At 45.8% G+C, this 11,239-nt stretch overlaps 1 protein-coding gene across 1 annotated transcript in view; it reads right to left on the bottom strand.

Annotated features, from left to right (window-relative positions):
* Positions 1-11,239, bottom strand: part of SLC7A8 (solute carrier family 7 (amino acid transporter light chain, L system), member 8) — a 53,439-nt gene that overhangs the window by 34,993 nt on the left and 7,207 nt on the right. The window contains exons 3-4 of the mRNA XM_010831276.1: positions 2,519-2,723; positions 1,398-1,549 (exon numbers count right to left, since the gene is read on the bottom strand). Of these exons, the coding sequence (XP_010829578.1) occupies positions 1,398-1,549; positions 2,519-2,723 (357 nt within the window). The remainder of the gene's footprint in view (positions 1-1,397; positions 1,550-2,518; positions 2,724-11,239) is intronic.

Genomic DNA, 11,239 nt, shown 5'->3' on the forward strand with positions numbered 1-11,239 from the left:
CACCACTCAGGTCCCACCCCAGCCCCAGGGTGGGTGAGTGACCCCTCCTTCCCCTTCCCACCAGCAGGACAGAAGGAAGTGTCAAGACCTGGGAAAGAGTATGACCAGGATGGTCAATGCCCTGAGCTGAGTGATGTGTGTTGGAAGGTATGGGAAGGCAGGGACAAAGCGGACTCTGGAAGAGGAACCTCTGAAATAGTCCAAATATTTACTTTAGAAATTAGGTATTTTTGGTTAAAAGATATAACATATCCCAATCCATTGAGATCCCTGATGATCAGAGATTAAGTGTTGAGACTTCTAGAAATACAGATTGCCAAGCTTCTCTATAAAACCTCTCTAAGAAACTTCCCTGGTGGTCCAGTGGTTAAGACTCTGCACTTCCAATGGAGGGGTCATGGGTTCAATCCCTGGTTGGGAAAGTTCTGCATACTGCGTAGCACAACCAGAAAAAAAAAGCCTCTCTAACCTACTGCAGCTCATAGCGACCTTTTCCCCTTCTCAGATTTTTTGCTGCAATTGAATTCCAATCATGGAATCTGCCTATGACTTTTCTACCTAGTTAGAAAATTCATGACAGGTGGAGAGCATGGATGTGGCATTTGTTTTCTCCCAACTCACACCTGTACACTCTCCTCACAGAGAGGTTTAAGATGTGAGCTGGCAGGTGGAGGCAGAGGTGGAGAGGCCAGAAAAGTCTTCCCAAGAGCGGCAGTGAGCCTCCAGCATGGTGCGTGTGCTGGAAAGAGAAGGAACAATCTTGGCTAATTCACTTGCCTGGCTCCACTTCCTTTTCTGCTCAAGGAAAATGTAACACTAGCCCAGCTTACCTTATGGATTTGTTGTGAGGCTTGGATCAGATAACACATATGAACGTGCTTCATATATAAGTAAACCCTGCCAGTGAAAATTATAGTTCTTCTGAACAGCTAATTTTCTTCTTTTTTAAAAAAACAAATAATCATATGTGGAGGGCTTCCCAGGTGGTGCCAGTGGTAAAGAACCCGCCTGCCAATGCAGGAGACATAAGAAACACGGGTTTGACCCCTGGGTTGGGAAGATCCCCTGGAGGAGGGCATGGCCACTCACTCCAGTATTCTTGCCTGAGAAATGCCATGGACAGAGGAGCCTGGTGGGACTCGTAAAAAGTCAGACACGACTGAAGCAACTTAGCATAACACAATTATATGTGGAATCCATTTGTCCACAGCAGGCATATTAGAAATTGAAAAGTAACAAGGCATAAAAACAAAAGGAGCAGAGGAAAATAAAGAAATATATAAATAAAAGGAGAAGAGGAAAAAAATAACTAAAAGGAGAGGAAAGAAAGAGGGAGAGAATGGAGAACCAGATCATGAGGAAGACACTGTCCTCAGCGAGGCCCAGATGGTACTTACATAAGCAGAGGGCAGCGAGGAGGCGAAGGCCAGACTCTGGGGGGAAGCAGGTGGGGAAGAGCGGCTGCAGCACGTAGTTGGAAAAGGTGAGGGCGATGACAGCCTGGTTGGTGGGGTAGATTACCAGCACCGCGATCCACAGCCTCAGGAACCTGCGGGGGAACCAGATGGAACTTGAGCCAAGATAGGAATTAAGACCCCCGGCCCCACCGCCAGGCATGGCAGGGATTCAGAAGCCATCAGGGGAAGTCTGGGCAAGTCATCGAGCAGTGTTAAGAGAGGCAGGTGGGCTAAAGGGATGCTTTTCCTTGTTGTTTTCTGGGATGCTGAGGAGCCCAGCCCCTGTCTGAACGAGACACCCAGCTCTCTGTACTGACAGTAAATTGGTTTAACTAGTTCCAACCAGCGTCTTAGTGTTCCTTCTCTCCTCCTGCTCCTTTCATCGTTTCATCATCTCTTCTCTACCACTCTGGCCCCCAGAAGCCACTGGTGGAAAAGAAAATCTGCAACCCCAGAATCTTCACAGTCGGGGTGTGCTAAGGGTGTGGCCAGTTGAATGAGTATTAAGTGGGTGCACTGAGTGGAGTTTGAAGAAGTGTCCTCCATACCCTTGGGCTCCTTGGTTAGAATTGAGCTCTTCAGTATCTGGGCTGTGGGGGCTGAGAAAATCAGGGACACCACCTACTTATTTTTCAGGATAAAAGGGCTTTGTTTTTGTGATGTGCTTTCCCTGGGCATCTCTAATCACAGTTGTCATTCAGTTCTACTTGTTCTCACTCATACAATCTTGCTCTCTAAGGTCAACAGAGATTAAGGGAATTCCCTGGTGGTTCAGTGGTTAGGACTCCACACTTTCACTGCCAAGGGCCCAGGTTCGATCCCTGGTCTGGGAACTGAGATCCAACAAGCCACAAGGTGCAGTAAAACAGAACAAACAAAAACCCTAAACAGAGGTTAAAACTACAGCCTGGTTCCTCTGCCACTCTGAGGGGGATCAAGGGGACACAGGCTGAACTGGCAACCATGACGTGGAGGAACCCCAAGCTCGCACCCTCCTCAGCACACTGGACAGCCCTGGCCTTGGCTTCCCAGACCACTTAGTCCCCCCACTATTCTCTTACCCGGCCAGGCCTCCAAAGATGTCCTTGACATAGGAGTAGTCACCTCCAGATTTGGGGATGGTGACCCCGAGCTCAGCATAGCACAGGGCTCCCACAACTGTGATAAGGCCTGTCACGATCCAGATGATGAGAGCCAGGCCCACAGAGCCGGCATTCTCTAGCACACCTTTGGGCGAGACGAAGATTCCAGAGCCGATGATGTTCCCTGTGAAAGGCATCGAGAGTAGTGGGGAGACGAGGGAGTCAGTACAGTTGGCAGACCCCGGCACGGTGGAGGCGGTCTCACCTTTGATCTTAGGCAAATGCCTTTGGGATGCACAGATCCCCTCCGGGCAGGTATATCTAGCAATAATTCTCCTTAGCAGGGGAAAGACCAGCAGACAATGGACATGGAGGTCAGGAACTGGTCGGGTATTTTATATGCGTCACGTAAGCATCAGGACAAGCCGATGGAGTCAGACATCATTTCTCTCATTTTACAGAGGAAAGTGAATTGCCTAAGTCTACACAGTAGTAAATGGTAGTGCAAATTTAACTTCCAGGGCGCTCCGACTGGGCCAAATGTAGTCTAACCAGACTGGTGACAAATGCCTTACTTAAGGCTGGCTATTTCTCTCATTTTACAGAGGAAAGTGAATTGCCTAAGTCTACACAGTAGTAAATGGTAGTGCAAATTTAACTTCCAGGGCGCTCCGACTGGGCCAAATGTAGTCTAACCAGACTGGTGACAAATGCCTTACTTAAGGCTGGCTATTTCTCTCATTTTACAGAGGAAAGTGAATTGCCTAAGTCTACACAGTAGTAAATGGTAGTGCAAATTTAACTTCCAGGGCGCTCCGACTGGGCCAAATGTAGTCTAACCAGACTGGTGACAAATGCCTTACTTAAGGCTGGCTATTTCTCTCATTTTACAGAGGAAAGTGAATTGCCTAAGTCTACACAGTAGTAAATGGTAGTGCAAATTTAACTTCCAGGGCGCTCCGACTGGGCCAAATGTAGTCTAACCAGACTGGTGACAAATGCCTTACTTAAGGCTGGCTGGAAAAGGAAAAGCTGTAAAATGGGCAGTTAGAAAGCTTTAAAAATGAGCTGAAGGGTAATACCTTTGGACAGACTGTGGTCATACCCCGTGTCTGGGGGTTTCCAAGACCCACAAGTATGGACAGCACTCCTGGAGGCTGGCCTCTACCCCAGACACAATAGCCCCACCCTTGGTGAGGAGCATGAAATAACCCTAAAAAAAACAGCTCTTGTAGTTTAGGAGTTGTTTGTCGGGATGCAATATGTGCAAAGCTCTATATTCTTCCAAAGGTCATTCCCCTCCACTGTTTCATGTGCCTCTCACAACAACTTCACAGAATTCAGGAGGAGAAAGGGCAGGTGTTCCTATTTCACAAACCAAGAGACTAAGACACAGAGGGGTTAAGTGGCTTTCTCCAAATTCCACAGCTACTGATGGGTAAAATTGGATCTAGAAGTCAGTCTCCTGATGCTTAATCCAAGGGTTCTTTCCACTAATCCACATCGGTTCTGTGTATAAGGGGTTAGTCTGCTTGCGACAGGTGAGGCTGGCCCCAGGGACTGAATGTTGGCTGCTGGGATGTGTGTGTGCACAAGGGAGGAACAGGAGTGTGGGGGCAGCTCCTGGGACGTTTCTTCCCAAGCTCTCCATTGTCCATATCTTACGATTCCAGGGGTCAGGGTACAAGGGTCAGGTGCTTTGAAAGCTCCCTCTTCCTCTTCATGCCCCACCCCACTGTACCAATGACAGCCTGAGGGAAGAAGCAGACACTAAATGGATTCAAGTCAAAATGCAGAGCTGGAGTACTGGAGGCCAGTTGGATTTGACTGTTCTGAATTTCTACCATCTCTCTTTAGTGGTCTGGAACCAGTTCTGGACAGATCGAGATGCAGACTATGGGATTTTATGCTCAAATTAAAAAACTGACTTTTAGATCTCAATCACAGCTCAGCCTCAATCCAGTCCTGAAAACTTTCACTTCTAAACCAAGATTCAATTTTTAATTCCAGACTGTGCATCCAGGTTATTTTAGTCAAAGGGGAAGAGAATATTCTCATCCTGAAAGCAGTAATATTTCATTCTTTTGGGATGTAGAATATGCTGCCCCTTTTCAGACTAAAGAACTGCTCCTTTGATGAGTAACGAGACAGGGGAGGGGCCAGGAGGAGCCTAGGAGCAGCTACAAGCAGGGAGACTGAAATACCAAACTGGAGAGCCTAGGGACACAGCTAGATTGAAACGCAAAGATGGCACATTTATGACTCAAACAGGCCTTTTTTCTCCTAGTGTTAAGCCATTCCAACAGAACAGGGCTACACAGAGAAGTGAAGCTAAAAGAAGAAACAATCCCTCATGTTTAAATTTGTGATCTAAACATCAGGCAAAGAGATACAGAAAAACGGAATTCCTGGGTGCCCCCAGTTCTTAAAGGCTTTTCCTTTTTTGGTATTTTTTTTTTTTTAAGTTCGAGGCTTGGAATGAGAAGCTACCTCTCAACCCCCTTCTCAACTCATCTCCCATGTGTGCTGTGCATGAATGCTGGGTCAGCAGAGACTAAAGGGCCTCCTGGTAGCATCCTAGGACAGTCATCGTCAAACGACCCTTCACCTGCCACAGTGAACGTGAGATGGGGTTGCTGATAGTGCTAAAAGTAACACTAAACTCCTTGCCTGGCAGGAATTTATCAGAACAGTCATCTGTAGGGCGTTTTAAAGCCAGCCAAGAAGAGAGCAATAGAAGGTTATAAAACTAGCTCAAAGACTTGAAAAAGTAATCAGTATGGGACAAAAACAGGGTTTGACTCTGGTTTTTAAGATGCCGAAAGGGGTCGTGGGGCGATAGTCAGGAATTTCTTAGCACCAGGAAAAGACTGTGGATGTTACTGAAAAGATCTCATTTTCTCAGTAATGAAGAATGTTCAAGTTCTACTTCAGGGGTGTTAGAAAACACCCCAGTGGAGATGAGTGAACATTTGGTTCTCCTGTTTTGCTCTGACATTTCCAGAGCACGTGCCCCACCCTGTCATCCCAGGTGGAGGGTGGGCGGGCCAAGACCAACAGCCCTTTCTGGGTGTCTGACCACTTCCTGTCTCCACTGATTCTTGGATAATGTGTCCTTCCATGGAGCTGCTATAGCAGATGGTGAGGCTTGGCACTGGGACAAGAGTTCTCCCCGTCAACCATCTTGATTTTGACCAAATTAAAATGACAAAGATAAAAGTGGGAGAAAAAAAAAATAAAGACTTTCTTGGCTGTCCAGTGGTTAAGACTCCATGCTTCCACAGCAGGGGGTATGGGTTTGATCCCTGGTTGCTGCTGCTAAGTCGCGTCAGTTGTGTCCGACTCTGTGCGACCCCATAGACAGCAGCCCACCAGGCTCCCGTCCCTGGGATTCTCCAGGCAAGAATACCGGAGTAGGTTGCCATTTCCTTCTCCAGTGCGTGAAAGTGAATAGTGAAAGTGAAGCCATTCAGTCGTATCTGACTCTTCGAGACCCCATGGACTGCAGCCTACCAGGCTCCTCCGTCCATCAGATTTCCCAGGCAAGAGTACTGGAGTGAGCCGCCAGTGCCTTCTCCGTGATCCCTGGTTGGGGAACTAAAATGCCAAATGTCTCACAGTATGGCCAAAAAATTTGGGGGGCTTCCCTAGTGGCCCAGTGGTAAAAGAATACACTTGCCAATGGAGACACGGGTTCGATCTCTGATCCAGGAAGATCCCACATGCCTCTAAGCCCGTGCACCACAATTATCAAGCCTGTGCTCCAGAGCCCAGGAGCCACAACTACTGAGTCCACATGCTGAAACTATTGAAGCCCACGTGCCCTAGAGCCCATGCCTCACTAGAGAAAAGCCCATGCAGCAACGAAGACCCAGCACAGTGAAAAGTAAAATTTTAAAAAATAAATAATAAGTGGGGAAAAAAAATTGAATTATGTTAACCAAAACTGAGAACTGGGGGATGGGAAGGACAGGAATGTCTCGCTCTGATTCTAGGAAGCCACTACCTAGCAAATCAGAATCAGATGTCTCCTCTTCCTTAGCAGCCTCTGGAATGACTACAGGAAGAGGAATGTCACTTAGAGCACAGCTATGTACTGGAGCCGAAAGAATACCGACACTACATTTACTTAAAAGCCATGCCTTTTATATACAATCTTTAGTGTGATTATTTGATTAGTATATATCTCCCTCAATAGACTGTAAGCTCCACGAGAGCAGAAACTGTGTTGTTTACCTGTGAAATGTCACAAAGTACTAATAAACACTCTATAAGTATTTATCGAATAAATAATGTTTGATGTCAATCTACAACTTACCTCCACGGAGCAGTTTAATACACCTGTTTATCTGGAACCTCAAAAACCTGTGAAATATGTCAAGTGTGTATTGTAGGCAAATAAGTAAAGCAACCCACTTATTCCACTGCTGAGAGTAGACTGGCTAGTATTACCATCTCTACTTTATAGGGAAAGAAACTAGGGCAACCATTACTCTCATTTTTCCAAATGGAGAAAATGAAGGAGGTATTATTTTCCCCATTTTACAGATGAAGAACCTGAGATGCAGAGAGGTGGTTATTTGCCTAAATCACAGGGTAAATTAGCAGTCACCATCATAGCCTCAAGGTTTTCCCTGAAAATTGTCAGTTTTACATGCTCCACCCTATAGACAATGAGAAAGGTTCACAGAAGTTGTTTGTTAAAGAACTGGAACACAGATCTGATTCTTTCCTCCTATTGCAATACCACCTTCAGCGATGAGTTACAAAAGATTCATGCCTATTACCTTACTTGATTCTCACAACTACTTTCTTGGGTGCACAGGTCAGGCACTCTCATCCCTATTTACCTTTGTGAAGACTGAGGCTCAGAGAGGCGAAGAGCCGTGATCAAAGTCATATACTGCATTAGGTAGCAAGGCCCGGATGAGAGGCAATGTTCTTGGACTCCTGGCCCAGAGGTTCCTCCTACTCTGAGCTGCCTCTCCTCGAGAAATTACACAACACATACCTTAACTTTTACACTGTCCAAGAGCAGGGCTTTTACACTGTCCAAGAGAGGCTTTTCTGGAATGGCTTTGAAAAAGGAGAACTGGGGAAGGGCTTTTCTGCCTTTGACTATGAACATTTCTTGATGAGAAGTTGGAAGAAAGTTGATTACAGCAGGAATTTTTTTTCTCCATTGTTTTACTCTTAGACTCATCATCTACAAAACCACTCGAGAATAAGATGCCCAACCGTCTGGTAGAGCCAAGGTACTGGAGGTTGGTTGGGTTTTCAATCCTCTCTTTCATCGACCCCAATTAGGGAAATAACCATCTTATCACATAGATCTTCTCTAGTAAAAAATGGGCCCTAGGATGCCTGGACAATGAAGTCCAGCTTGGCTTATCCTGTCAAAGAAAAGCCAAGTGAACCACTCCATTAAGAAGGGGCCAAGTTGTATCAGTGGGCAAGTCATCACTAGAAAAACTGCTGGAATTGAGAAAATCCACATTGGCCATGAACAATTGCTGACTTCCACCTGTGGGCCAATACCCATGTGATTCCTATTAAGGCCTTACTCACTTCCAGGCCTGTCCACGCTAGAATGCTGCAGCCATTACAGAATGTCCTAGGGCATGGAATTACAGATTTCTACTGCTCAACAGATCCTCAGATCTGAAAGGCTTTGGCCTTCCCTACTGACTCATGCTGGTCTTGGAATCTAGCCAGGGCTTCTCCTGGACCTTGGAGGTTCTGTCCATTTCCATGATGTCCAGATAAAGCCAGGGTGAACCTTCTTTGTACTTCTCACACAAAATGGTTGGAAGGGTCTCAGGATTTTCAGCACTGCGAGAACAGCATGGAAGTGGGGTCGGCACATTGAGGCCAGGCTTTGATCCTCACAGCAAGCCTGAAAGCTCACCATGCCTCTCGTCCTGTCTCCACTTTCCATCAGGACTATACAAATAGCCACCTCAGGGTGATGGCAGGTCAGGGCTCCAAAACACGCCCTGTGGGGTTGCCGTCTCTTGTGGAACAGAGATGTGGAAGGAGCTTTAAGGACTCTGCTGGTTTAGATTCCTTGCTGAAGAATGAAATGGGTGCTAGACTTAAGAGTCAAAGGAGCCACTGAGTCCTTGCTTTGCCACTCACAAGCTGAGTGGCCTGAATTTTTCTTAGCATCCCTACACCTGCTGAATACTTGCTTCTGCCTTGCCTACCTCACAAGGTTGTGGTGGGGATCAAAGGTAAACATACATGTGTGGAAGCACTTTATAATCTGCTTAATGATCACAAATATAAGGAGTTGCTAGGATTTGCAATAGTAGGGGTAGAGACAGTCTCTAGAAGACACCAATAATGGTCTCGTCTTGGAAGTTTAGCTCTGAAATAGCACTGCAGGGCCAGGCCCATGAAGAACATTCTCTGAGTATCTGTTTACTTGTCTAGGTATAATTTTTAGATGCTTCAGGTGGGCGGCCAACAGGTAATTGCATCTCAAAAAGTATTTATTGAGCACCCACTCTGTACATTCTTGCTCTAAAACGTAATTGGGAAGCACTAGTTCACACATGGATTTTTAATATAATAGATGGAGCCAACCACCACCCACCAGTCACTGAAAGACAGGCATCCTGGCCTGAGGGGCTAAGTCTGCTGAACCCTCAAAAGTGCCCATTAAGGATTCACAGCAGGTGTCCAGCGTCTCCCTGTCTGATTGGGAAACCAGGCACCAACAGTGAGAGGCTTTGTCTACCTCAGTGGTTCTCATCCAGGGACAATTTTGCACCATCTCCCCACCTTCAAGGGACAACTGACAGTGTCTGGAGACATTGTTGGTTGTCACAGCTGGTGAGGGGGTGCTACTGGAATCTAGTGGATAGAGGCCAGTGATACTGCATGGGACAGCCCCCCAAAAAAACAAAATATCTAGCCCAAAATGTAATAGTGCTGAGGCTGAGGTAAGCCTCAATGTTAATTTCTAAAGTCTTTTTCAAATTTGAACTTAGAGGAGATTTAGCATGTTTTGTGTTTTGCTTGTTTTTTGCTAAATGTAAAAATTTATTGTTTATGGGAATAACTCATTTTTAAGCTAAGGCTTCTTTTTCAAATGCAACACTAAATTTACCACCTTAACCATTTTTAAGTGTACAGTTCAGTAAGTTCAGTTTGTTAAGCATATTCAGGGTGGTCCAGTGGTTAAGACTCTGTGTTTCCACTGCAGAGGGCACAAGTTCAATCCCTAGCTGGAGAGCTAAGATCCCACAGGCGGCTAAGAGAAAGCAGATTCACATTGTTGGGAGACAGATCTCTAATGGACGGTTTGGCTTAGACTGGCTGCTATTATTCAAAAAATACTTTCTATGCACTTACCCAGGCCAGGCTGAATACATGAGGATATGAAAATGAGAAAGACTCAGTGCCTGTCGTCAGCAAATTGTGGGGAGAAGTGATGACATGATGCATGTGGACTCAGAACTGACACCACCAGGGAGAGAAGTTGCATGAAAGCAATCGCAATACATGACAAGATATTAGGGATGGACAACATCACTTGTGGGGCTGCTCAGTAAAAGCTTCCTAGAAGAGGGAAGCACAAGAAGCTGATGAGTAAGCAGACTCGAGTCAACAGAGAAAAGGAAAAACACTGTCTACTTGATAAACAGGTCAGACTTGGGCTGAATTGGCCAGTTCTTCCCATCACCCGATCAATCTAATCTGTTTTTGAACCAAAATGAATGAGTGTGGGGGTGGGGGTGGGGGGATAAAGGAAGTGGGGGTGGTAGAGGATGAGCTTAGGAGAGAAAGAAACTAATATTTATTGAATATAAACTGCTGGATACCGGCCAGTTTAATATTTCACAAGAAATTTCTATTTTATTGCCAATGAACTTGTTCCAGGTTACAAAGCTTGTAAATAGGAAAGCAGTTTACAAACCCAAGACTATCTCCAAAGCCCTTCCTTTTCTGATATCAACAGTGGTTCCTCCCTGTCCACAACATGATACAAATCATGGGAAAATTCATCATATGCTTTCTACTCCCAGCATCAGGACCCACTTGCAAATGTCTCCTTATCCCTAGACAACCTGACCTGCCTGTTATCAGCTGCTGATTAAACACGCTATGCAGAATTGTACTCTAAAGAGGCTGCTAAAGCATTTATGAATCTCACAGACGTACAGGCACCTTGAAAGTCTATACATAGTGAGAAAAGTACACTAACAATTCTGCAGCACCCCCTGGGTAATCGGCCTTCACAATATGCTGCTCAGTGTGAGGTTGCCCAGAACATCTCAAGGCGCATTATGAAACCCTCTCCCCAGGAGTGACGTCACTGGTAATGCTGAAGATATAACCGCAGGGAGGAAACCAATGTGAAGAGTTGAGACCGTGACAATGGATGAGGGATGAGATGTGACTGATTAAGTTTTTCAGCTCAGACTTCATTCATTCTATAAATATAACAACTTAAAATAGACTTGAGGCACAATTTGGCTTCTTAGAAATAAAATTCACCAGTGCTTAGCACAAAGCCTAGCATATAATGCTGAATGAGTATTTGTTAAATGTTCAAATATAGGATGATCAGAATCCTGTGACCAGTAGCCTCCACACCTGTGCCAGGGAGCAGCCTGCACTTTGTCATTTACAGATTTCCAGGGAGAAGAGCCCAGGGGGCCTCCTTTGCAGACATGTTCTGGGAGGGGAACA

This window comes from Bison bison, unplaced genomic scaffold (genome assembly GCF_000754665.1).
Source record: "Bison bison bison isolate TAMUID 2011002044 unplaced genomic scaffold, Bison_UMD1.0 scf7180017864526, whole genome shotgun sequence".
Taxonomy (NCBI): Eukaryota; Metazoa; Chordata; class Mammalia; order Artiodactyla; family Bovidae; genus Bison; species Bison bison.